The sequence below is a fragment of the Odocoileus virginianus genome, chromosome 26 (assembly GCF_023699985.2).
Source record: "Odocoileus virginianus isolate 20LAN1187 ecotype Illinois chromosome 26, Ovbor_1.2, whole genome shotgun sequence".
In the NCBI taxonomy this organism is placed as follows: Eukaryota; Metazoa; Chordata; class Mammalia; order Artiodactyla; family Cervidae; genus Odocoileus; species Odocoileus virginianus.
This window is the reverse complement of record NC_069699.1, coordinates 9,649,238-9,675,029: the sequence shown is the minus strand read 5'-3', so window position 1 is coordinate 9,675,029 and position 25,792 is coordinate 9,649,238. Positions and strand designations below refer to the sequence as shown.

The following is a 25,792-nucleotide window of genomic DNA, read 5'->3' as shown; positions in this document are numbered from 1 at the left end:
GTTGCACAGCCTCTGAGGCTCAGCTGTGGTTTCAGCCCCACCTCTGCATGTGGGTCACCCTCTGGTCCCTGCTCCCAAGTCTGCCCCAGAGCACATCGGCCCACTCCGGCAGGGAGGGGCGTGAGAGCCTGTCCTGGCTGGAGCCCTTCCAGGTGTCTAGGAAGTTAGGGTTGCCCCCTGGGAGAAAGGCTCAATGGCGGCCCCACCCATTGCACATCACTCAGCAATGGGGCTTCGCTTGTTTAGTGGTCCCGGCTTCCTCCATGAGCATTCTCGGTTGCAGAGCTCCTCACTCCCGCCACCTCAGGCTGGCTCCTGGCAGCCAACGGCAGTCCTCTCTCTTGGTCTGCTTTCCAAACCCCAAGTTCCAGCACCCAGCCCCTGTGCGCACCAGCAGACACGTCTCAGGCTGGGGCGTGGGGGGCTGTGGCCGGACCGTCTGCGCAGGTTTGTCTGTCCTGCCTGCCACTTGCTGTGTTCTCCTCCGAGTTTCCGAAGCCCCCCTTCTGCCCAGCTGATCTCCCTGCCAGTGAGGGGGCTTCCCCACATGCAGGAACCTCCTCTCCTTCAAGCTCCACCCTCAGGGGTGTAGGTCCCATCCCACTTCCTCTTCCTTTTCCCTTCTTTCTTTCTACCTGGTTATGTGGGGATGTGCTATCTTGCCTCTCATCTATGTGTCTTTCTGAATTTGAGTTTCGTCTGGATGTGCACCAAGCAGCGGGATTCTTGGATCAGATGGCAACTCTATTTTCAGCTTTTTGAGGCACCTCCATACTGTGTTCCATAGAGCTACACCAGCTTACATTCCCACCAATGTTGTAGGAGGGTTCCCTTTTCTGTACACCCTCTGTAGCATTTGTTATTTGTAGACCTTTAAACGATGGTCATTCTAACTGGTGTGAGGTGATACTTCATTATGCTTCTGACTTGCATTTCTCTAATAATTAGCGATGTGGAGCATCTTCTCCTGGGCCTGTTGGCCGTCTGTCATACTTGAGACATTTCTTTTGTACTGGCTCTCTGTCCTGGCCACAGGCCCCCTCCTCTGTTCTTTAGGGCAGCAGTCCCCAGTCCTTTCGGCACCAGGGACCAGTTTTGTGGAAGCCAGTTTTTCCACGAACTGGTGTGTGTGGGGGATGGTTTTGGGATCATTCAAGCACATTAAATTTACAGTACACACTTTATTTCTATTATTATTACACTGTGATGTATAATGAGATGATTATACAACTCACCATAATGCAGAATTAGTGGGAGCCCTAAGCTTGTTTTCTTACAGCTAGACAGTCCCATCTGGGCGTGGTGGGAAAAAAGTATATTGCTTATATCCAATCTACTCCATAATCTCATTTAGGTTGCTGTCACTGCAAAAAACCCTGCTTCATAAAGATGGGATGTTGGAAATGGAAGCAGGTTTTTCAGTGCTTTTGTGGAAACCTCAGGATGTTGTGCGTTGATTTGAATCCAGAAAGTGTGGAGATTTGAAATTGTCTGAAACATAACTTTTAAGGTCACCATTGTTTTCAGTCTAAGGCAGTTGATTCTCTTCTAGCACAAAGTCAATTTTCCTGGCTTATTCACAAATGGGTTGTGGATCCATTCCTTCTCAGTTCGGGGGTCTTTTGTGGTTGGGAAGTAATGCTCAGACTCTATTGAAAGCTGAGATAGGTGATCATGCAATAGCTGGAAGAAAGAAGGCCCTGGCTCAGTCTGTTTCAAAATCTCTGCTAATGTTTGAAATGTATCAAAAATCCCAGTGTTCACTCATTGCCTGCATAACCCCGGTTTGGCCTTGAGTGCAGCCACTTTATCTGCCAACTTGAACACAGTTGTCATTCTACCCTGAAATGACAGATTGAATTCATTGAGTAGGTTAAATACATCACTCAAAGTAGGCAAGTTTTGTGATCCATTCTGCATCACTGAAATGTGGTGACTTTTCCTAAAAGAAATGTCTGGAGTGGCTCTTGTAACTCTGGCCAGTGATCTTGTGTATAAGACATGTGTGCTCTGAGTCCATCTCCTCAGAGAGTTATGTGAACAGACATGAGTTGTGGGCAAGTACTTTAATGTGGCTGATAACTTAATCCCATCCAGCAGAACACTGCTAAGTTCAGGTGACTCTTTCAGATAGCCAGCATTTCCCTATGGATGATGCGGCGTGTAGACTTACATTCAGAAGCGAACTCTTTGACTTGAGTAGTGAAACCAGAAAGCCATCCAGCCATGGCAGCTACTGCATTCATGCATGTATTGACACAAAAAGACCAATTCAGTTTTCCTGATAGGTAATCATTCAAAGATTTGAAATGTTCTGCAACTGTGGTGTGGTTGGCAACAAAAGGGCACATAACATGTCCTCATACACATCCTCCTAACAAACAGATTGCGCAGACAAGCACTTTGCCTTGTTGTCCAATTCGATAGACTCACCAACCTGGACTACGGACCACGGTGAGTCATTTATCCTAACAGCTGTGTTGGGCTCTCCTGGTGGCTCAGATGGTAAAGAATCTGCCTGCAACATGGGAGACTTGGGTTCGATCCCTGGGTTGGGAAGAGTCCCCTGGAGGAGGGCATGGCAACCCACTCCAGTATTCTTGCCTGGAGAATCCCATGGACAGAGGAGCCTGGCGGGCTGCAGTCAGTGGGTTTGCAAAGAGGCAGACACGGCTGAGCAAGTAAGCACAGCACACAGCACAACATCCTGTAGTAACGTTTTCATCAGTTTGTCTAGTTGTGGCGCTCTCTGAAAGAGGAGCATGTGCCACCATTTAAACTGCAGCCTCTCCTCTAGAAGTTCACAACAGTTGTCAGGCAGCTTCAGTCTTCACCAGTAGTGAAGGGCTTCTTAACTTCAGCTATAAGGTCAGCCACTACAAATGATGCTCTCAGTACAGGTCCATTTGATGAAGTGAGTGGTAGCCTTCAGTGATTGCTTCTGTTCTTCATGTTCGAGTTTTTTTCTTTGTTAAAATGCCAAAGGCTTGTCTGTCTGGACTCTTGGTTGCGCTGGATCTTCATTGTTGCACCCAGGCTTTCTCTAGTTGTGGCGAACAGGGGCTTCTCTTGTGGAACAGGGGCTCCAGGCACATGGGCTTCAGTAGTTGTGGCGCACGGGCTTAGCTGCTCTGAGGCATGTGGAATATTCCTGGACCAGGGATCAAACCTGTGTTCCCTGCATTGTCAGGTGGATTCCTACCCACTGTACCACCAGGGAAGTTCCAAAGGCTTGTCTTTTAATGCAGGGTGCTTGGTCTCCATGTGGTGAAGCAGTTTTGAAGGTTTTTTAGCTTTGTTGGATAGCTGGTCACCACATATTTACAAAGCAGACTTGGAAAATGTGAGTCACTTGTAATGAACCCGTAATTTAAGTTGACTCTTAGTATTTTCTTTTAAATGCAGCTTTCTTTTTTGTTGGCAGTCTTAAGCATCTTCTACTGTCTCATCATTGGGTCTTCCCACCTTTTAAAGAAGCCCTCCAGCGACGTTTGTTTTCTACTCATTTTGGCTCGGGTTAGCTTGTGGGCTTATGAAAACTGAGACAGGTGCATAGCGTGGGAAAGAGGCCCAGACAGAAGTGGTCAATAAAATAATGGGCGAGCCACAGGCGGGCTGAAGTGTCAGATTCTGACTTAAAGCCTGCCACTAAATGCAGCTTAACTGTCGCTTGCCACTCACTGATAGGGTTCTGATATGAATCTGCAGTTGATTAGTAATGGTCTCTGTGTGGTCAGACCTCTCTGCTAATGATAGATGTGTATTTGCAGCCACTCTCCACCCTAGCTAGCCTCACTGCCTGGCTCCACCTCGGATTGTCAGCCATTAGATTCTTAGAAGGCGCGCACAGCCTAGATCCCTCGCATGCCCACTTCACAGAAGGGTTTGAGCTCCTATGAGAATCTAAGGCTGCCACTGACCTGACAGGAGGCAGAGCTCAGGCGGTAGTGCAAGTGATGGGGAGCAGCTGTAAATACAGATGGATTTGAGTGAACACGTCACTCGCCTGCCAGCCTGCCACCCACCTCCTGCCGTGCCGCCCGATTCCTAACAGGCCAGGGACCGGTACCGATCCATGGTCTGAGGGCTGGAGACCCTGGCTCTAGGAGAAAGAGGGATGTACAGTTTTCACTTTTGAACCTTCAAAGGCAAGGCTTCTCGTGCCTTTGGGCCGTGCTTCGCCTTGGTTGAGGAGGATCACTGGATGGAAGGGCATGTGCTTGTGCGACCCTGGGGCGTGAGCACCTGCAGAGATGGGTTCGAACAGTGTGAATTGCCTGGAATGCGGGCAGGGCTGCCTGTTGGTTCCCCTGGTCTTTCTGTCCGCCCTCCCCCAGCTCCCCCACAAAGGGGCGGTCAGGCTGGCCAGGAGCCCAGGCCTGCTTTCCCTGAGAGCTGGGCAGAGAGGCGGTCTGACTTTCCCGTCTTGCTTTCTGTTTCAGTGACATCCCGGAGACTGTGCCTTTGTCAACTGTCAATAGACAGTGTTCGTCGGGGCTCCAGGCGGTGGCCAGCATAGCTGGTGAGTTGTGACTGGGTGGGCACCCATGGCTGCCACCTGGCCTCAGTCCTGGTTCCATGGGCTCAGGTCAGCAGAGTCCTTGCCTGTGGGGCAAGCAGTAATTTTTGAGGACTGGACCCACAGAAAGCATGGAGGAGAGCCTCCCACTGCAGCCCCAGACTTTTCTGAGCACTCCTGGGTCTCCATCTCGGAGGCTGGGGCTGAGTCCCCCTTAGAGACTAGGTGGGGAAGAGGCTCCCCTGTTCCCAAGACAGATGGACTCCGGGGAAGGATGTTTATAAAATGCTTTTGTTGCAGGTGGCATCAGAAATGGGTCTTATGACATTGGCATGGCTTGTGGGTAAGAATTTCTTTCTGCCGGAGCTTATTAACCAACTCGTAACAATGAAACTAATGTTCCTCTCCTGAATTCTCAGAGGCTATGATTTCATGCTTCTCCCTGCAGCCCTTTCAGGCAGCTGGCTGCGAGGTGGTTCCTACAAATTCTGCTTAGAATCAGCCCCCAGCTCTGGCTGTTTGGGAACCGCGCACACCTCTCAGCACCAGAGGAAACTGGCTTTGAAGAGCTTTCTTTTCTTGGAAATCTGTCAGGCTGGAGATGTGGGCAAGCATTTTGAGAAAACACAGCACAGGGTTCCCGTCTGTGGCAACCCTTGTTGATTCGTGATGGTTGCTGAGAGTGGAAAAAGTAGTTTTGGTTCCCAAAAGCCCAGGACAGCTGCCTGCTCTAGAACTAGTTTGTTCATTTAACAGGCTGTCTGTCCCCCGCCCTGTCCAGGGTGGGAACTTGCGCTGCCTCCTGGGCTCTGAGGGACACGGTCAGGTCTGTGGTGGTTTGGCCCCTGTCAGCTGTGACTCCTCCTCAGCTGCAGCAGATGGAGCCCCCGTGTACTGGGCGGCACTCCAGGGAGGGGAGGCTGGGGTGGGCATCTGGTGCTGGGAGCGCAGGCCACTTCGGGGCTTCGGCAGGCTTGGGGGGCCGGCAGCCCCAGGATCCTGACCCGCTCCCTCTGCCTCTCACTTCCTCTTCAGAGCAGTTCTTAATCGGAGCCCTGCCAGGCCATCTCGGAGCTGTGCCAGTTGGCACTGGCTGTCCAGCCCCGTGTCAGCAATTGCAGATGAACCCAGAGACCACACCGCAGGGACTCTGGCCGGGCAAAGGCCACTGGCCAGGCTGCCCCCAAGCTTCTCGCTCTCTCACTGGAGGATGGGTGGGGGTGTGTGTGGACTGAGGAGGAGGTTGGAGCCTTCATGGGTTTCTGACGGGGAATCTGAGTCCTCAAGCAGGTGAAAGACCAAATTACAGGGTTTAAGGGTTTGGGCCAGGACAGTCCCCCATGTCACAGGCTGACTGTTCCCCAGACTTTGCTCATGACGAGTGACTCATGATATTGTAGGTGGCAGTGGGCTCTGGAGCCCGACTCCCTAAATTTGGTCCCCACTGACAAGTCAACTCGGCTTTTCAGCCTGGCATTGCTCACAGCGCTCTAGTACTTGGGAGGAGTTTTCCAATAGTGCTGGGCGCGTGAAAAGTGTGCAGAGTTATGTGTTACCACCCTCTGAAGCCTTATATTCTGCCACCTCCTGGAAGCCCTCTGTGACCACACTAACCCACGAGCTCAGCCTTCCCCTCGGCTCCTGCACCTCCTCCTCCAAACAGGTTGGCTTGCTCTTTGACATGTGGCTATTAGAATATTATTGGTCTTGTCTCTCTTCCAGATTTGTGGACCCTGAGGGCAGGGCCTGGGCTTGTTAGAATGTTTGCCCTACTGTGGCCAACACTAGGCCGCTTTCCTTGGGCTGGCTGAAGGAGCAGTTGTCTTAGGAGAGTGAGGCCCTGCCCGGGGGTGTGGGCTCAGCAGCCCTGCACCCCCAGCTCTGTCTGGCCAGCCCGGGGCTCCCTGGCTATTTCCCAGCACTTGCCGGCACCGAGCTGTCTGTGGGGAGCCTGCTAATCACCTCCTCCTCCTCAGGGTGGAGTCCATGTCCCTGGCTGACAGAGGGAACCCTGGAAATATTACTTCACGCGTGGTAGAGAATGAGAAGGCCAGAGACTGCCTGATTCCTATGGGGTGAGTACCTGCCTCAACTCCCTGCCTGGCCCGGAGCAGGCTTGGATCAGGAGCTTGGATCCCCTTGTGGCCCCCCGCCTCAGGCCTGGCTTGCTCTGCAGGGCCTCTGGGGCTGGGACTTCCTGAGGCCCCCAGTGCACTCTGCGCCCCTGGGTTTCCAAGCATGGCCCAGCCTATCACTCCCACCCTAAGGGGCTCAGTCACACAAGGCCTGATGGCAGCTGCACCCCAAAACCTTGGCCTCAAAAGTCGAGGAAGCGGGAGGCATTTGCCCACCGGCCATGCCGGTGAGGGCATTGGGCCCTGGACAGTGCGGCCTCAAAGGCGCCACCGTCGCAGAGCCGCTGAGCACTGCAGCCAGGGCCACCCCGGGGCCGTGGGCAGGGAGTCCTGGCTCCGCAGGGCATGTGAGGGGACGCGCGGCTGCCTCCACAACAGGGACCATCTCTGAGGGAAGCCTGGGCCAAAGGCCCCGCTGGGGCTCTGGGATGAGGGGAGGCTGCAGCTCCAGGGCGCAGAAAGCTGGGTGTGGCCTTCCCACGGGGACCCGGGAGTCCTCGTCTCCTCACAGGAAAGCAGTTTCCCTTGAGGCGCAGAAGCTGGCCAGGCCGGGCGGCGCCCCACCCACGCCCTCCTGGGTGCTGGTCTCTGGTGGACGCGCGTGGAGTCCCAGCTACGGCGCCTCCTGCCTGTACTCCTGGCGGCACTGGGACACAGGTCTCCCCGCCACGTCTGCAGCCCCGGGCCGCACACAGACTCGGCGTTCCCCGCCCGTGTTCTAGGATAACCTCAGAGAACGTGGCTAAGCGGTTTGGCATTTCGCGGGAGAAGCAGGATACCTTTGCACTGGCTTCCCAGCAAAAGTGAGTGCTGTCTGGGGTGAGATGTTGAAAGGTCTGGAGTGTGAGCTTTTGAGGCTGTTCTAAGTGGGCTTCCCAGGTGGTGCTAGTGGTAAAGGACCTGCCTGCCAATGCAGGAGACATAAGAGACACGGCTTCAATCCCTGGGTCAGGAAGATCCCCTGGAGGAGGAAGTGGCAACCCACTTCAGTATTCTTGCCTAGAGAATCCTATGGACAGAGGTGCATGGCAGGCTGCAGTCCATGGGCTTGCAGAGTCAGACATAACTAGAGCCATTTAGCACATAAGTGGTGTCAGATGGAGCCGCCCTAGGCTACTGCTGGGCAGCAAGTAGTTCCCAGCCTCTCCCTCCCAGGAGGGGAGGTGGACCAGGGATGGCGCCACTGCACACACAGCACCACATCCCGTTATGGCCTGCTTACTGAGTGTCTTTCCCCCTGGTAAACGGGCTGTGGAGGGAGTGGTCTCCAGCCAGGTGGGCCTCTCTGAGGCGGTGGTTCTTAGCCACTTGGGTTCAAGCTCTGATCAGTCAGGTAAAAGCTGTGGCTTCTTCCCCTGAGAATGCCCCTGGGCCTTTGCATATGATTGCAACAATCATCCTAAAATGCCGTATGCTTTTACACTGTTTAAATACTAAGGTTTATCCAGTAGTTTAGTGTATGTCATTTTTATTATTTTTAAAATATTTCTTTGGCTGTGCTGGGTTTCAGTTGTGGTATGTGGGATGTACTGACCAGGGATCGAACCTGGGTCCCCTGGGACCACAGAGTTGTAGCAGCTGGACCACAGGGAAGTCCCGATGTCATTATAAATATGTCGAAACACAGGAAACAGATGGGATTGGGCTGGTGGGAGGGAACGGAAAAGTCGACAGAAGCCAGCACGAATATTCCGGGGGCTCCAGCCTCAGGTTGGCTTAATCCCTTTTGGGTGAAGGGCTCAGAGGGGAGCCCCCTGCTCAAACCTCCCCTTTGAGGATCTGATAAGGCTGATGACCAGAAAGGCCCTGTGAGGCCCTGGGCTCCCACTCCCCGGGCAGGAGGGGGACCCACAGCAGGCCCTCTGCATACTCCCCTGCGGCAAGTGTGTCCCCGCATGTAGCAGCCTGAGCTTGCACATCTGTCCCAAAAGGCAGGGGGCGGGAGCCTCAGGGAGGGACCCCAGGAAGGAAGGTAACCCCATGGGAGCCTGAGCCTGGCTGTCCACGGTGCTGGCAGGGCAGCCAGAGCCCAGAGCCAGGGCTGTTTCCAGGCTGAGATCGTGCCTGTCACCACCACGATCCGTGACGACAAGGGCACAGAGCAAAGCGTCACCGTGGCCCAGGACGAGGGCATCCGCCCCGGCACCACCATGGAGGGCCTGGCCAAACTGAAGCCCGCCTTTAAGAACGGGGGCTCTACCACAGCTGGTGAGACGGGGCTGGGGGTGGCGGAGGAAGGGGCTGCTCTAGCTGGATGTTCTCCCCTGGGTGCTGGGCCACCAGGCAGGTGGATGGGGAAGGTGTGGACCACCTCAGCGTGGCCCCCAGGCCCCCCCAACCCTCTGCTTTGCCTCCAGGAAACTCGAGCCAGGTGAGTGATGGGGCTGCTGCCATCCTGCTGGCCAGGAGGTCCAAGGCAGAAGAGTTGGGCCTTCCCATCCTGGGGGTCCTGAGGTCCTATGCGGTGGTCGGGGTCCCGCCTGACATCATGGGCATTGGCCCTGCCTACGCCATCCCGGTCGCTTTGCAGAAAGCAGGTGAGATGGCTCCTTCACCCCCGAGATTCAGACCCAGTTCCTGCTGCTCATGCTGCTGCCTGAGGCAGGTGGGGGACAGGAGCCTGGGGTGGGCCTGCGGGTGCTGCAGAGTGCACCCCGACCCCCAGCCGGGCTCCACGCACCCATCTTGAACAAAGGCAGCCCCAGCAGGCAGCCTACAGGCCATGGATGGGGCAGGGCCCTAGGGAGACTGAGGATCCCATGAAGGGGGCCGCTGGCTCAGCTCAGGTCTTTCCCCCGGGCCTGCAGGGCTGACGGTGGATGATGTGGACATCTTTGAGATCAACGAGGCCTTTGCCAGTCAGGTGAGCCTTTGTTTTGCAGCGTGGCCTAGGGTCCCCAGTTGGAGCCAGGGGGCTAGGAGCAAAGGGGATCAGAGAGGGGTCCACAGCTGATGCTCCACCTCCCCCCAGGCTGTGTACTGTGTGGAGAAGCTGAAACTGCCCCCTGAGAAGGTGAACCCTCTGGGGGGTGCAGTGGCCTTGGGCCACCCGCTGGGCTGCACGGGGGCTCGACAGGTCATCACGCTGCTCAACGAGCTGAAGCGTCGCGGGAAGAGGTGAGGCTGGCCCTGTGGGGATGTTGGGGGAGGTGTACGTACCCCCGCAGGCATCTGTCACCTGGGGGGCAGGCTGGGGCCCACATGCCCTGAGGTCTGGCGTCCTCTGGGCCCACAAAGGCCCTGGTGCACCCAGCTCAGACCTCCTGTCGCGAGCTTGGTGGCCGTGCCTCCCCCCCACCATATGTCTCCTTCCCCAGGGCCTATGGGGTGGTGTCCATGTGCATTGGCACTGGCATGGGAGCCGCCGCTGTCTTTGAATACCCTGGAAACTGAAGCGGCCCACATCGGAGGTGCCGCACGGGAGGGATGGTGAGTCAAGACCCCCTGAGCTGATGTGAACACACAACGTGAACAGCTGCCCCAGCACAGGAGCGGGAGAGGAGGCAGGCTCCTCCGGCTAAGACACAGAAAGCTGGCCTGGGTCACCCAGCCCACAAGGCCACCGCATGATCCCCGGGGAAGGCGCTGTGGATGAGGAGTGCAGCAGACACAGTAAACATGCGGTCTTAACCACGCTGCCTGTGGTTCTTCCGCAGGGCCAGTTCTCACTAGGCTGGTCCCGCCTCTGCTCCACCTGAACACTAACTGCCCTGGTCTCCACCCCAGGAGCTGTTCGGAGGCCCCCCAGCAGAGGCCCATGCCCAGTAAACCACTCCCGAGCTCTGGGCTGTGTTTATTTCCAGGACTGGGGGCTGAGGGCAGAGCCTCAGAGCCGGTGCTGGGGGGAAGCGTATCTCTCGTCGTACGAGCCGCGGCCCCGGAGCCGCAGGGCGCACGGCTTCTCTCCGAGCACGCCCTCCACCACCAGCGTGGACTCATACAGGTCACAGCTCCTGTGGGAGGCCGGGGCTCACATCAGGAGGGGCCCTAGGCCCAGGGCTCTGGGGGGCAGCGCCAGCCAGGCAGCGGGGGCCCATACCTGGCGGTGAAGGAAACATGGAGGGTGACGGAGGTGGGGGGCGCATTGACTGGTCGTGCCTCCAGCAGCCCACTGCTTGGGGAGACCCTGAAGGCCACGGGGTCCCTGTCTGGCTCCTGCTGGCCTGCAGGATGGGGAGGACTCGCAGGCGGCTCCACACACTGCCTGCGGCACTGACCCCCACCTCCTGGTGCCTCTGCTCCCGCCCACCACCCTGGGGGGGATCCCCCTGGGGGACCACTTTGGATGGGGGAAGTGGCTGTCAGCACAGCAATTCCCAGGTGGTCCGGCCCATCAGCACAGGGCCACAGGCCCCTTCCCGGGGGTCTCAGTCTAGCGGAGTTGGGGAGGAGGGCCTAACACACCTGTCAGCACGGCCCAGTAGCTTCGGCAGCCACTCAGGTTCATGAGGTAAACCTCCCGGGCCCGGGCCTGGTTCACGAAGCAGGTGCCGAAGTCCACCCAGCTGGTGGAGAGCTGCAGCTCGGGCACGGCCACCACGGCCCGCAGGGGCACCACCTGGGGACAGAGCCGGCCACCCGGGGGAGCAGCAGGGACACGGGACCCTGGACCCTGCCTGCCCCCCGCGCAGCAGCTTCTGAGGAGCCCACAGGCTGCGCCGCCGCTGGAGGGAGGGGGTTCCAGCAGCAAAGGGCCCAGGGAGGCGCTGGCTGCTCCCTTCTCCCTGATCCAGCGCTGTGGTTTCCGCCCCCTCATCCAGCCCTCTGCTCCCCTTGGGCTCCGGGCCTCTCCCCTCAGAAGCTCGTGGGGCTGGGGTGTGGAGCTTGTCACAGCCCACAGAACGGGGCCCATGGCTTTCTCACCTGGTACACACACAGTCCCAGACAAGCCCCAGAGGCGTCCCTCAGCTGCTCACTGTCGGCATCGTCAGGCCATTCCCTGGCCCCTGTCTTTCTCCATTAAGCAATGTGCAGGCTTCACATGCCACCTCCTCCAGGAAGCCTTCCCTGAATTCCACCCTCCAGCACCCCACCTGGCTCTGAGCTCCTGAGGCCGATAAGGAGGGAGATGACGCCATCTCTCCACGTGCCAGATGATGGGGGTCGGTCCTCCGCTGACTCCCCTGAGCGGAGCTCAGCCCAGTGCCCCGTCTGCCGTGTGAGCCAGGCTGGGGACTCACCTGGGAGGTCTGGTTGCTGTATGCCAGCAGCAGGTTCTGTGTGAACACCATCTGCTTCTCTCCGCTCGGGCTCTGCTCAATGTCCACCCCGGGCAGCATCTGGTCAGCCGGGAGCTTCTGATAGGAGAGCAGCTCCAGGGAGAGCGAGAAGGACACGTTCACCTGAGCAGATTGTGTGCGAGCCGTCACCTCAGGCTGCTGGAGGCGGGCCTCCCTGGGGCTCCGTCCTTCCCTCCCACAGACCCTGCAGGCCCAGCCCGGCCCCCGCTCAGCCTGTGACCCAGCACGGTCTGCAGGCCCTGCTCCATGCCCAGCAGCCCTCAGGAGCGGAGGGGCCCGGGGAGTGGAGCTGTCCTCCCCTCGGGTGACCGGGGCCGTGTGCAAGCCCGCAGGCGCAGGGCAGGCCTGTGTCTGTCCTGAGGGCAGTGCGGAGCCCCAGCTGAGTTTCAAGCATGGGACACGGACTCAGCTCAGCCTTGCTCGGGTCACCCTGGTGGCTGCGGGGAGAGGGCTGAGGTATCACTGAGGCCTCACGCGAGGGGCCTTGGACACGTGGCTCCCAAACCCAGGTCTGTGGGCCCAGCTCCACAAGCTTACCCAAGGGACCTGTTAGGAATACAGATTCCTAGGCCCCATCCCTGGCCGCCTCATCTCTGGAGGTGGGGCCTGGGAACAGTGTGCCTTATGTTTATGGAAAGACGGTGGTGAAACCCTGCAAGAGGGCAGGTGAGCGGGGAGAGTCTGCGCCACGGGGAGCTGCTCTCAGGACCAGGACGTGGGCAGAGGGGATGAAAGGCAGACTGGTGTGTCCAGGGCTCCGGAGGGTGGGCTCTGATCTACGTGTGGAGACCCCTGCGTAGAAGGTGTGCTGGGCGGTGTGTGTGGGAGAGTGAGCAAGTGTGTGTGTGTGTGAGTGTGCATGTGTGGGGGACAGTGGGGGGGTGTGGGGTGTGGGGGACAGTGGGGGGTGTGTGTGGGGGACTGGGTGTGTGTGTGGGGGGGGACAGTGGGGGTGTGTGGGGGACGGTGGGTGTGTATGTGTGAGACAGTGGGTGTGGGACGCTGGGGGTGTGTATGTGTGGGGGGGACAGTGGGGGTGTGTGGGGGGCGGTGGGGGTGTGTGGGGGACGGTGGGGGTGTGTGTGTGGGGGACAGTGGGGGTGTGTGGGACAGTGGGGGTGTGGGGGGGACAGTGGGGGGATGTATGGGACAGTGGGGGTGTGTGTGTGGGGGACAGTGGGGGTGTGGGGGGACAGTGGGGGTGTGGGGGGGACAGTGGGGGGTGTGTGTGGGGGACAGTGGGGGTGTGTGTGGGGGGGACAGTGGGGGTGTGGGGGACAGTGGGGGTGTGTGTGTGGGGGACAGTGGGGGTGTGTGGGGGACTGGGGGGGTGTGGGGGGACAGTGGGGGGGTGTGTGTGGGGGGACAGTGGGGGGGTGTGTGTGGGGGACAGTGGGGGTGTGTGTGGGGGGACAGTGGGGGTGTGGGGGACAGTGGGGTGTGTGGGGGACAGTGGGGGTGTGGGGGACACTGGGGGTGTGTGGGGGACAGTGGGGGTGTGGGGGACAGTGGGGTGTGTGGGGGACAGTGGGGGTGTGGGGGACAGTGGGGGTGTGGGGGACAGTGGGGGGGGTGTATGGGACAGTGGGGGTGTGTGTGTGGGGGACAGTGGGGGTGTGTGTGTGGGGGACAGTGGGGGTGTGTGTGTGGGGGACAGGGGGGGTGTGGGGGACAGTGGGGTGTGTGGGGGACAGTGGGGGTGTGGGGGACAGTGGGGGTGTGTGTGTGGGACAGTGGGTGTGTGTGGGACAGGGGGTGTGTGTGGGACGGTGGGGGTGTGGGGGGGGACGGTGTGTGTGGGGGGGGGACAGTGGGTGTGTGTGGGGGACAGTGGGGGTGTGTGTGGGGGACGGTGGGTGTGTGGGGGACAGGGGGTGTGTGTGGGACGGTGGGGGTGTGTGTGGGGAACAGTGGGTGTGTGTGGGACAGTGGGTGTGTGTGGGACGGTGGGGGTGTGGGGGGGACGGTGGGGGTGTGTGGGACGGTGGGGGTGTGGGGGGGACGGTGGGGGTGTGGGGGGGACGGTGGGTGTGTGTGGGACAGTGGGTGTGTGTGGGGGACAGTGGGTGTGTGTGGGGGACGGTGGGGGTGTGGGGGGACGGTGGGTGTGTGTGGGGGACGGTGGGGGTATGTGGGGGACGGTGGGGGTGTGTGCGCACACTGGATGGTTTCTGCCTGCCTGTCTGTCTTGGGAGCTGGCCCGAGTGTGGGGCATGGCAGGCCTGCATACTGCTGATGTCTGTGTCTGAGTGCAGCCCTGGGCGGGCGCTGCGTGGCTGTGCTGTCTGTACATACACATGCAGGAACGTGAGAGCAGGGTGCCCCCCCCCCCGGGGCAGGGACCGCAGATGCTGCCACTGACCAGCATGTTTTCCTGTGGGTGGAGCACCAGCTGCCTGCCCCGCGCTGCCTTCTCCTCCTCACCCTCCTGCTTCCAGCCAGGGGCCCGGGCCCGGGGGCGGCTCGCCCCCTCTTGAGAAACGGAGAAGGGCTTGGAGACCAGGAGCCGGAAGTAGTGAGGGATTTCTGTGGCGTTGGTCAGCTTCAGGTGGTGGGTGGTCACCAGCTCACTCAGCACCTGGCAACCGCAGGAAGGGGGGACTCAGACCACGAGGCTCTGCCCCTGGAAGGCTGGTGGGGGGCACCCGGGTGATGTGGGAGGGCAGGGCGGCTGCACACTCACCCCGGCGCAGGGCTGCTCCGGGATGAGGTCGCTGGCCTGCTGCCAGAACACCATGGTGCCATCGTAGTCCCACTCCACACTCAGCCTGCCAGCGACAGCCCGGGATGGGCCTCCGGGCCTCACCTGCCCCTGGCCCGCCCCTCCCTCCCACACCCATCCTCTTGTTCCCAAGGCCCAGGCTGGTCCCCAGCAGGGGCAGGAGGCAGGCCAGGCAGCCCTGCCGACTCACTGCGCGGGCCTGACGTAGCCATGCAGGTCCAGCCTCATGGGTCCCACGGCAAAGTCCTGCAGGCGGCGCCTCCGGCCTGGAAGCTCCCTCTCCACCTACCGAGCCCAGGCCCCATCACTGGAGTCCTGAGAGGTGCGGTGGGGGGAAGCCCTCCCCAGGCCCAGATCGCTCACCTCATCGTCCAAGCTCAAGAAGCCCAGGGCATAGCCGACACACTCCACCTTGTGCAGGATGTCGGGGCCCAGCACCACGGGTGTGAAGGAGACGTGGATGGTGCCGCTGCCTCCCGCAGGGACCACCTGGCAGACAGCAGCCTCAGTGCTGGACACCCCCCCCCACCCCACCACCCCAGCCTTGGTCAGGGGGATGTTCCCTGAAGCTCCCAGCCCCACCCCACTCACCACCTGCTTGGGGCTGATGGCGAACAGGTGGTCAGAGGGCGCCCCCTCGTGCCCTTGCAGGATGACCGAGATAATCTGGGGGGCGCTGGCACTGGAGCTGCCCTCGGCCTGTGGTCAAGGGAGTGGCCGAGGCTCAGCGTGGGGTTGAGACCCGCTGACCCGGCCCAGCAGCCCACCCGCCACCCCTGCTCACAGACGGGGTGGCTCCGTGGCTGGACTCAGACTCGGAGGGACTTGGGGACCAGGAGGAGCCGCTGCTCTCCGGGGTCTCGGGGTACAGGAGGTCGTTCCCAGCGTGGTCGCGCAGGGGGAAGGGCGGCCCGTAGAACACCAGCAGCTCCAGTAGCCGGTCCTCCCTGTCCTCTGGGGTGTAGGTCTCCCAGTCCAGGCGGATGTCTGGGGCAGATGCAGGGGAGAGGGGCGAGGAGTAAGGAAAAGCAGACAACTCCTGCCTGGGCCCCACTCCCTGCAGGCCCCAGAGGCCACCAGTTCTGTCAGACTGAGGCTGGTGGGGGCCTCATTTCCCAGTGTCACGTCCAGGCAATTCTTGTGTTAAGCCTACAGGCTCATGCCATCAGCTCCATTGCCCCTTGTCCTCTGGATCCCAGCCCAGCTTTCGTGTCCAAGTCACAAACCCAGGCCTCCCCATGCTCTCCCCCCACAGCCGCTTTTCCTTCTGGCTTATCTGCTGACCTCCCAGGTCCTCCCACGCGGGCAGCCCCTGCCTTCTCTCCCTCCACCCTTTAGCTCCCTGCAGGCAGCATAGGGGCTGCCGGCTGAAAGGAAAAGGCGTCCCCTGAAAGTTCTGTCCAACGCCAAGTGAATGTGACCAGGGCGGGCGTCTGGCCCGGGCACAGCAGGAGACACCAGGTCCTACAGGCAAGGGCAAGTCCTGGCCTCAAGGTGGAAGTGGCTCTGACGACCCCTGATCGGCTTGGCCACTCCGCGCCTTAGCCCCTGAGGTCCTCTCCCCGTACCCCAGGCCCCCTGGGCTCCAGGGTCCAGGCTGTGGGCCATCAGCTGCCCTCCCATCCTGGCCCCCCACCTGGCACAAGCCTGTACCAAGAGCCCCAATTTCTCTCATGAGCATCTCACCACAGGGGCTGGAATTATTCAGGCGAAGGATCCGGGTGACTGGGTCTCCTCCGGAGACCTGGGTGCCAAACCTGGAGGTGGGGGACCGGGATCAGCACATGCCTCGCAGGCAGATTCACCTCAGAGAGGAGGGCAGGGAGGAGGCCCACAGTGGGCTGTCTTCACCCCGGAGTCACAGAGCCCCAGGGCTGGGGGCCCGCCCCAACACGACCCCCCAGTGAACCGTGACCCAGGGCTGCTCAGCAGCCTAGTCACCCCCCTCCCCAACCGCCCTGACCAACCACAGAAACCCCAGTGAGGGGCCCCGAGCGTGGCCCTGACCTCGGGCCACACCGACTGCTCACTCCTGTCCCCCCAGAGCCCTCTGAGATGTGCAGATCATGGCCATGGCCCCGAGGCCTCTCTCCTGGGTAGCCCTGGCCTGGGGCTTTCGTGCTGGGTGACACCAGGTGGCCCTGGGCCAGCTAGACAGCAAAGAGTCGGTGTGGACAGCCTGGGATGGAGGCCAAAGGGTTCCAGGGGTTAGAGGAGGGGAGGTGGGAAGGAGCGGTACCTGATGACAGGCTCCCTCTGGACCTGGTCAGTGGTGTAGTAGGTGGTCCTCTGGGAGCTGATGGGGCAGCCCACCACCACCATATGCACCGGGATGACTGCTGGGGGCAGGTCTCCCACCTACAAACACACATCAATCCTCGGTCCCTCTCGTCCCCAGCTGCCACCGCATCCCTGAGGTGCCCATCCTCTCCTCCAGTCAGCCCAGGGTCTCCACGTGTGACCAGTCGTCTCCCAGCCTGATGGTCTTTGGCCTCTTGTGGCCCTTTGGATGAAATTTCTTCATCTTTTAAATGGAAATGATGATTATCTTCCCCGCTAATCAAAATCACTTATTTTTTAAAATTTAACATAAGACTATATATTCACCCATCATCCTATCCCACCCCACAGCATGATTCACTGTTAGTATTTCAGTTAGAACTGTCTAGACAGACTTGTGTGCATAAAACACAGATATACATGAGGGGCATTCTGGGCATGCTTTCGTTTTGGTAATCTTTTTTTCTTTTAACCACATATGATAATTTTACTAAAGAAGGTTTACAGCATTGTTTAACTAGCTGTGGGAATCCCAGTGTATGGATATAGCCTCACGTTTTATCCAATCTTCTGGTGGACACATGTCTACACTGTCTCCTCCCGCCCCCCCGCCCCCCCCCCATTATAAACAGTGCTGAGAAGAAAAATAAGCCTGGTATGAAACTTGTCTGTTCATGCAGCCACTTCTTTCCTTGGGGCAACTTTAAATGTGTATCCCCAGCGCCCTGCACAAGTGCCTCTGAAGGGCGGCACACATTTCCCAGCAGCCCCCTTCCCTGCACCTCCATCAACAGTTTTAAACCTTGCTCATCTCACAAAACCAGTATTTCAAGGTGCCTTTCATTCTCACTTCTTTTTTCGTGGCCATGTTTTGCAGCTTGTGGATCTTAGTTCCCAGAGCGGGGACTGAACTCGGGCCCCCTGCCATGGAAATGCGGAGTTCTAACCACTGGACCACCACGGTCTTCCCCTTACTTCTGTAGTTAGCAGTGCTGATGAAACACTTTTCATGTTCACTGGCCATCTCTAGCTGTCATTCTTGAACTGCCTATTATGACCCTTTGCCGCTTGAGATGCTTGTGCCACCGCTCTTATTGTTAGTTAAGAACTCTTTGTATATTAAGGTGATCAACACTTTGTCATTGGATAGAGCACAATTTAAAGCAGATAACTACCATAACCCACCTGTCCAATTTACTAAATAGTTCAAGAAAATCTGTGTGATAATTAAATGACATAGGACTTGGAACACATTTCACCCCTTCATCCTACACTAGGAGCTCCCTACTGGCGTGGTCTGCTCTCTTATTCATCCCTGTACCCCCACAGTCCAGGGGACCACACAGGACCCTGTACATATAAAGTCTCAGTTCATGCTGAGTGACGGAGTCAATGAATGGGCTGACAGGGAATGAACGATGGCCTCACCAAGGCCTGGGGGAGGCTGTGGCTCTGGGAGGCCATGCTGTCCCTCTACACTTACTGCCCACTCTGGATCTCAGACTCTGGCCAGGGCAGGCAGCCCATCTGACTCCTCAGCCCTCCTAAGTGTGGTCCCAGCCTCAGGTGGACCTCATGGACAAAGATGTGGGTGCTTCTGCTCACGGGACCCCTCCTGCAGGAATCCCAGGGCTGCTGGCCAACGCAAAGGCCCATCCCAAGCTCAGCGGGCATCACCTTTCTACTTGGTGAGACCTGTGAGGCTGAGGGCTGGGTGTTGGAGGAGAGCAAGCCTGCAGGTGGGGGCCAGGGTGGGGGTCCCTGTGCCCCAGGCCACCCGCCCGCGCTTACCGTGCAGATGAGGTTATCCCAGTACTCCCCCCACATGTTGGCACAGGCAGTGAGGTCGATGCTGAGCTTCTGGTGGGCGCCCAGCATGCCCTGGGAGACGTGGGGGAAGAAGGCTGCTCCTTTCCCATGGGACAGCATGCTTTCCATAAGCTCTGCAATGAGACCCAGGAATGGGGATGCAGCCCCCCAGCCCTGGGCAGGAAGGAGGTCCCAACCCTCAAGTGTCAGCAAAGCAGTGAACCAGACAAGCCTCCCTGCAGTCTCTCCCTGGTCCGCCGAAAGAGACCCTCCTCCTGCAAGCCTGGGGTCCAGGGTCCGGCCTCTCTCACCTGCCGTGAGGCCAAGTGGGGGCCCTCACTCCTAAGCCACCAGCCACCACCCATCCCAAATCAAAGCCAGACCCTGTGCACAGGCCCTCTTCCTTAGCAAGAAGGTGGCCGTGTTCGAAAGAGGGGGTGCTGTTCGGTGGAAGCCGTGGCCATCTCAGGGACCCGGCTAGAAAGGATACTGAGGAGTGACTCTATGGCCAGGGTCCCCTTCCTGCAGCAGCTGGCCCACATCCTCAAAGGCCCCCCAAAACCCTGCTCTGGCCGGGCCTGGGCTCTTACCCCACTGCTCGCGCTTGGCCAAGAGCTCCCGCATCCGTGCCGTCTTCAGCAGGGCGGGAGGCATGTCGGGGCTTGACCAGAGGGGACATGGAAATCGCATCAAGCCATCCAGGCCCTTGCCCAGACCTCAGCCATCTCCCCAGGCAACCAGCACCCCCCCTCCACCCCTGGGTTCCCAGCAGAGGAAGGTGGCCCTGCTTCTCTCCCGTGGAGAGCTGGTCAGGGTCCTCTTCACCTCCACCTGTGGTCTTTGCTCCCTCGGCACCCTACCACCCGAAGCATCTCAGCAGCAGGCTGCCTGCCAGTCTCAACAAAATCAGGAGTGCTCCAGGGCAGGGACCCCTGATCCGCAGGCTCTGTGCCCTGGTGACCCCGGGATGCAGACCCAGTCCAGACTCCCGGCCTTTGCCCAGCCTTCTGCAATAGGCCGTCTCCAGTCTCCTGCGGACATCTATCCTGCCATTGCACATGCTAACTTTCTGCAGTTGACACATTCATGGCTAGGGAACTGTTCGTGGCAGCCCCCACCCACCCCCAGCAGTCAGAAGTTGCCCCCCACTGCCCCTACCTTAGGAGACCTGAGGGGAGGTGTCTACAGTGGGGTGTTGGCAAGCTGAGCTAACTTCTGGGATATAAATACTTCCAATGTGATTGATTTCAAGCTACAGCTTTGCAACATGCCTCACTCCACCTCTGCCCACGGTTGCCTCCACCTACAGTAACCTCTTCCTCATCCGAGGGCCCCAGGACCACCTGGTCTATCCAAAGCCCTCTCCTTGGCGGCCCAGGCTGACCAGAAGGGGCCACACACCCCGCTTTCCTCTCGAGGCCTGGGAGGTAGGCAAGCAGGGCCCCCTACTCCTTGCGTTTGGCCACATCTACGTGTGGACACCCTCCTCCACCGACACACACCCACGGAGGCCAGTGGGGCAACCCCGGCTACGACCTCCCAGGGAACAGTCACTGAAAACAACCCGACTTACGGGCTGGGTTTCTGGCTCAGGCTGTTTACGGGGCTCCCGAAGTACTCGAATTCGAGGGTGAAAGGGGTCTGGATCGGGGAGCAGTTGGTCAGGAAGAGCTGGCGGTTCACGCGGGTCCGCAGGCGCACTGCCGAGCCGAAGTCCAGGAGGAGCGTCTCGGGGTGGCCCGGCCACAGCTCTGTGCTGGGAGCACTGCCCAAGCGCGCGGGCACCAGTTATGTGCCACCCTCAGCCCTGCCCGGCCAGCCACTTCAGGCTGGAGGTGCCCACCTGCCCAGAAACCAGGCTCTAAGCCCTCCTAAAAGCGCCACCCCACAGATGCACCCTCCTTGCCAAGACAGGAGGCTCTCCCAGGCCAGGAGCAGGCCGCGTGTCGCCCAGCTGCCCACAGCCCATCCCCCGCTGTTCCCCCGCACCATGGACACCGGCCCCTGGCGTGTGGAGAACGACCACCCGGAGGGCAGGGATGGGGCGTCGGGGATCTCTCCCCACAGAGTTCGTGAGGGGCCTTCTCCTGGCTGTGGGAATCAACTGGAAGAGGCTGGTTCCACAGTGAGGCCGCCCCTCTGAACGGCCGCCCCAGCCCGCAGGCCCGGCCCTGGGCTCACCTGTCGTCACTCTCCTCCTTAGAGACGCCGATGGCTACCTGCAGTCCCCGGGGCTTCCCTGAGATGCCCAGAACCAATGGCTCCCTCATGCCTGCCACATCACAAGGGAGGGCCAGGGCGGTCACCGCTTCCTGCAGGGAAGGTCACCGGGGGCGTGTCACTGCAGGTAAGACCCCGGGTGGGCCGTGGCAGAGGGGCCTCAGGCGGCCTCCTGTGGCACAGTTCAACCCAAAGGCCTTGTCCAGGCTCATCTCTGCAGAAGGGCTCCCAGCCCCTCGGATGGGCCACCATCCCCAGACCCTCAGGAGGCCTGGCCCCTTCCTCAGAGCTTCTGGCTGTGACTCGGCTCCCGATATCTGGGTGTGCCCGCCTGAAGGAGACCCCCGCCAAGCAGATCTCGGGAGAAGCTGCACATTTATCCTGATGAAGCTGCTATCACAGAAGTCAAACCCTTCCTGCGTGAGGTCTGCTCTGGGCCAGGCCGGGGCCTACTCATCTGTGACCCTCGAGATCAGGCTCAGCTGTGGAAGAAAGCCCCACGTCCCCATGCTCCCCAGAGAGGTACGGGGACCTGGGTCTGCGAGTCCCTGTGAGGAAGAAGCTGCTTTCTCCACAAGAACTGCAAACAGATAGCTGGTAACCCGCCCCAAGGACTGAGCACGTTCCGCCCGATGGCCTTCCTGTGGGCTGAACCCAGGAGAAGCTGTGTCCTTCTGAGGAACTGGGGCACTGCTCAGACTCCCTGGGGGCGCCCAGCACAGGGGCATCTCTGGGCAGGTGGAAAGGTGGGCCCGCCTGTGCCACAGAGGATGCCTGGCGAGCGCTAAGGGTGGTGCTCAAAGAGTTTCGAGGCCTATACCAGCCTGTTCCAGCCTTCCGACCCCGTGTTCCTAGAGAGCAGGCCCAGCAGGAATGGAACCCCAGACCCCAGTTCAAGAAATCTGTTCCTCGCTTCGGCCCAGGACAGGGGTCTGAGGCAGATCTCCCGGCTGGCAAGGATGCAGACAGCCGGGGCCTCCCGGGGCAATGCAGCCCCTGGCTCCACACTCACCAGGGTATGCGCAGTCAATTCCAGGCTGAGCTGGCGCTCCTCGCTGGGGCCCAGCGTGCCATGTCTCGGGGAGACTTTCACTGTGCAGACATCTGCTTGGAGCCCCAGGAGCTGGCAGACACACAGGCAGGTCAGGGGCTGGGCTTCCAGGATGGACCTGGGTCCTGACAGAGGGATCAGGACTGCTGCATGCTTTGGGGAGGCTGGCTGACTGGGGGCCCTCAGTGAGACCAGCAAGGAACAGTGCTCCCAGGTGGGGATAAACCACAGGTCCCTTCTCCTCTCCTTGCCCATGCTAGATGGACCTCACACCTGTCAGGGGGTTCCCTGGACTTAACAAAAGGCTGCCCTGGGAGGCCGAGGGTGATGGGGAACAGTGAGTAGCTGGCTTTGATGCATGCAGACATGTCCTCATCTCCCCTGGTACCCAGGACAGTCTACAGAGTCGGCCCCCGGGGGCAGTGATCTGTTCTGGGTGGTGTCTGGGGGGCAGGGTGCCCCTCAACATGGGCCTCTGGGGTTGAGAGCTGCAAGGGTGGGGCCCGACGGAGTGGGCTCACGTACCTTGCCCCAGTGGAAGCGGGTGGGCAGGAGCGTGCCATTGACGAGTGTAATGGGCATCTTGGTGGGCACGCCCAGGTAGAGGTTGGTGACCTCCACCTGGCTGCTCCGCAGGTACACGCAGGGCTCCTGCACCTCAGCGTACACAGGAAGGTGGCTGGAACACGGGATAAAAGGCATACTCATCAGAAAAGAAGAAGTAAAACCTACCCATATGCAGATGACATGATAGTCTTTGTAGAAAATCCCAAAGAATCTATAATGTTAAAAACTCTTAGAACTAATGAGTGAGTCAGCAAAGTGACGGGCTAAAAATCAACACATAAAAATCATACACATTTTTTTTTGGCAGCACCAGGTGGCTTGTGAGATTTTGTAGTTCCCCAACCGGGGGTCAAACCTGCCGAGCCCCCAGCAGTGAAACAGTATAGAGTTTTAACTACTGGACCACAGGGAATTCCAAACTCAATCACATGTTTACAGGCTAACAAGGAACAGAAGTTAAAAGTATAATTCCACTTACAATTGCTCAAAAAGTTGAAATAGACAAATATCTAATTAAACACATACAGAATTTGTGTGCTGAAAACTAAAAAAACACTGATGAAAGAAATTGAAGATGACAATCAATGGAGAGACATAGATCATAATCACAGATTAACAGACTCAACATATAGGTCAGTTCTCCCAAAAATGATCTATTAGGTTTAACACAATTCTTATCAAACTCCGAGCCATGATTTTTGTAGATAAAATTACTGGATATTAAGATTTCCTATACAGCTACATCAATCAACGAGTGTGTTACTGGTAGAGAGATACACAATAAATCAATGGAACAATGTAGAAAACCTAGAAACAGACCCACCCAAATACGTCTGAGGGTATTTTTTTCCTTATGTAAGGAATGGGGATAACATGTATTTTGCTTTTAATTTTTTATTTTGAAATAACTGTATGTTCCCATGCAGCTATAACAACAACAAAAATAAAAGGAATCCAAGTGTACTCTTCCCCCAATTTCCCAACAGTAACAGCTTGCATAATTATAGCACCATGTCACAAGCAGGAGACCAAGATGGACACGGTCCAGCAGTTTTATTCAGACCCCATGAAGTTGACATGCACTAATCTGTATTTACTCCTACCCAATTTTATCACATGTAGATATCCATGACACCACCACAGTAGAGACACAGAATAGGTCCATCACAAGGATGTCTCCATGCTATCTTTTCTTCTTTTTAACTTTCTCCCTCGATCCATTTTTTTGCCATAAATTTCTGAGTCTTGTTCACTTTGTTCAATAATTAAGGACAAATAAACCTCTGCCATCTAAGTCACCCTGGCAATCTTCAAGAGTATCAAATAAGAATGGATTTCCCTGGCAGGCTACTGGTTAAGACTCCACATTTCCAATGCAGAGGGCGCGGGTTCAGTCCTCGCTGGGGAAGATCCCACATGCTGCAAGGTGCAGCCAAAAAGTAAAACAACAACAACAACAAAAAAAAAAAATCAGAAAAAATATCAAATAAGAAAAATCCTGTCCCTGTAAAAGCTATAAAATATCTTTGAAAATGAGGCTTAACTGCAGTTATAAATACAAACATCTAACTACAGAGTCCCAAAATACACAAAGCAAAAAATGATAGGACTGAAGGGAGAAACTGATCATCCAAAAATAATGATTAGATGGCTGGGCAAAAAGCACATGAGAAATAATTCACTAATTATTAGGGAAATGCAAATCAAAACTACAGTGAGGTATCACCAGTCAGAAAGGTCATTATCAAAAAGTCTACAAACAGTAAATTGCTAGAGAGGGTATGGAGAAAAGAGACCACCACCCTACACTGTTGATGGGAATGTAGACTGGTGTAGCCACTATAGAGAACAGTATGGAGGTTATTTAAAAAACTAAAAATTACCACATGATCCTGCAATCCCACTCTTGGGCTGGACAAAACCATAATTCAAAAAGATACATGCACCCTAACGCTCACACCAGTGCTATTTACAATAGAAAGGACACAAAAGTGAATTAAATGTCCATCAAGAGAAGTGAATGAAGATGCAGTACGTATATACAAGAGAATATTACTCAGCCATAAAAAAGAATGAAATCATGCCATTTGCAGCAACATGGATGCTAGAGATTGTCCTACTGAGTGAAGTAAGTCAGAGAGAGAAGGAAAAATATATGATATTGCTTATATGTGAAATCTAAAAAAAAAAAAAAAAGACTACAAATGAATTTATTTGCAAAACTAAAGTAGAGTCACGAATGTAGAAAGCAGATTTCAGGTTACCAGGGGATGGGGGTGGGGGATACACTGGGAGGCGTGCCTGACACAGACACAGACACTGCGATCTATACAACAGGTAGCTAGGAAGACCCGCTGGAGAGCACCGGAACTCCACTCAACACTCCGTGGCGGCCTAGAGAGGAAAGGAACCTAACAAAGAGACGGAGTGGGCGTACGTGTAACTGATTCGCTCTGCTATACGCCTGAGATTAACACAGCACTATAAACGTAGACATTCCAATAAAAATTCAGAAAAAGTGATGACTAGAGATTTCAATGCCTCATTTTAGTCAGTGGACAGAACAGGGAATCCCCGGGTGGTCAGTGGTTAGGACTCTGTGCTTTCACTGCTCAGGGCTCAGGTTCAATCCCTGGTCGGGGAACTAAGATCCCACAAATTGCACGCTGTGGCCAAAGATAAATCAATAAATGAAAATATGTGTAAATTAAACAATGCACTCCTAAATAAGCAAGAAGTCAAATAAATAAAATTTTGGGCTTAAAATACAAAAATCAGTGTAAACTACTACATTAATTTTAAAAAAAAGGACAAAGGACATGATCATTTCAAACAATGCAGAAAAAACATTCAATGAAATCTAACATTCTTTCATGAGGAAAACCAGCAAACTCGGAACAGAAGGAAACTTACTCAGCCTGATAAAGGACACCTACAAAAAGCCTATAGTTAATATTGGACTTAAAGGTAAAGACTGTTTTCCTTTTAAGATCAGGAACAAGGTAAGGATGTCCACTTTTTAAAAAAATACAACATTTTGTTCAATGCAGACATTGACTTCATCTGTATATTTTAGAACTAGGGTGAGGATTCCCACTCTTGCCTCTTCCATTCAACACTGAACTGGAGTATTATTAGGTCTATTAGGCAGGAAAAAGAAAAGAAAGGCAGATGTAAAATTATGTCTAAATGCAGATGACACAATCTTCTATTTAGAAAACCATTAGACATAACACATCGGTTGTAGGG

At 56.9% G+C, this 25,792-nt stretch overlaps 2 protein-coding genes across 4 annotated transcripts in view; one reads left to right on the top strand and one right to left on the bottom strand.

Annotated features, from left to right (window-relative positions):
- Nucleotides 1–18,145, top strand: part of ACAA1 (acetyl-CoA acyltransferase 1) — a 32,212-nt gene extending 14,067 nt beyond the window's left edge. Inside the window, exons 4-13 of one of the 3 annotated variants that reach the window (XM_020914923.2) lie at nt 4,443–4,522; nt 4,820–4,862; nt 6,496–6,594; nt 7,377–7,457; nt 8,672–8,862; nt 9,012–9,191; nt 9,462–9,517; nt 9,626–9,771; nt 9,972–10,083; nt 17,774–18,145. In XM_020914923.2, coding sequence (XP_020770582.2) covers nt 4,443–4,522; nt 4,820–4,862; nt 6,496–6,594; nt 7,377–7,457; nt 8,672–8,862; nt 9,012–9,191; nt 9,462–9,517; nt 9,626–9,771; nt 9,972–10,047 — 952 coding nt within the window. In that variant the 3' untranslated portion in view covers nt 10,048–10,083; nt 17,774–18,145. Of the gene's footprint in view, nt 1–4,442; nt 4,523–4,819; nt 4,863–6,495; nt 6,595–7,376; nt 7,458–8,671; nt 8,863–9,011; nt 9,192–9,461; nt 9,518–9,625; nt 9,772–9,971; nt 10,286–17,014; nt 17,321–17,773 lie in introns of those variants that run through there. The other 2 variants (XM_070455423.1, XM_020914915.2) reach the window with 2 other exon arrangements.
- The window catches only part of DLEC1 (DLEC1 cilia and flagella associated protein), a 98,907-nt gene continuing 83,550 nt past the window's right edge, over nt 10,436–25,792 (bottom strand). The window contains exons 22-39 of the mRNA XM_020914822.2: nt 22,502–22,655; nt 21,938–22,048; nt 20,887–21,017; nt 20,279–20,470; nt 19,296–19,366; nt 18,688–18,839; nt 16,856–16,974; nt 16,303–16,373; nt 15,401–15,603; nt 15,208–15,315; nt 14,980–15,105; nt 14,807–14,901; nt 14,578–14,662; nt 14,257–14,472; nt 11,835–11,996; nt 11,059–11,212; nt 10,694–10,817; nt 10,436–10,607 (exon numbers count right to left, since the gene is read on the bottom strand). Of these exons, the coding sequence (XP_020770481.2) occupies nt 10,481–10,607; nt 10,694–10,817; nt 11,059–11,212; nt 11,835–11,996; nt 14,257–14,472; nt 14,578–14,662; nt 14,807–14,901; nt 14,980–15,105; nt 15,208–15,315; nt 15,401–15,603; nt 16,303–16,373; nt 16,856–16,974; nt 18,688–18,839; nt 19,296–19,366; nt 20,279–20,470; nt 20,887–21,017; nt 21,938–22,048; nt 22,502–22,655 (2,401 nt within the window). The 3' untranslated portion in view covers nt 10,436–10,480. The remainder of the gene's footprint in view (nt 10,608–10,693; nt 10,818–11,058; nt 11,213–11,834; nt 11,997–14,256; nt 14,473–14,577; nt 14,663–14,806; nt 14,902–14,979; nt 15,106–15,207; nt 15,316–15,400; nt 15,604–16,302; nt 16,374–16,855; nt 16,975–18,687; nt 18,840–19,295; nt 19,367–20,278; nt 20,471–20,886; nt 21,018–21,937; nt 22,049–22,501; nt 22,656–25,792) is intronic.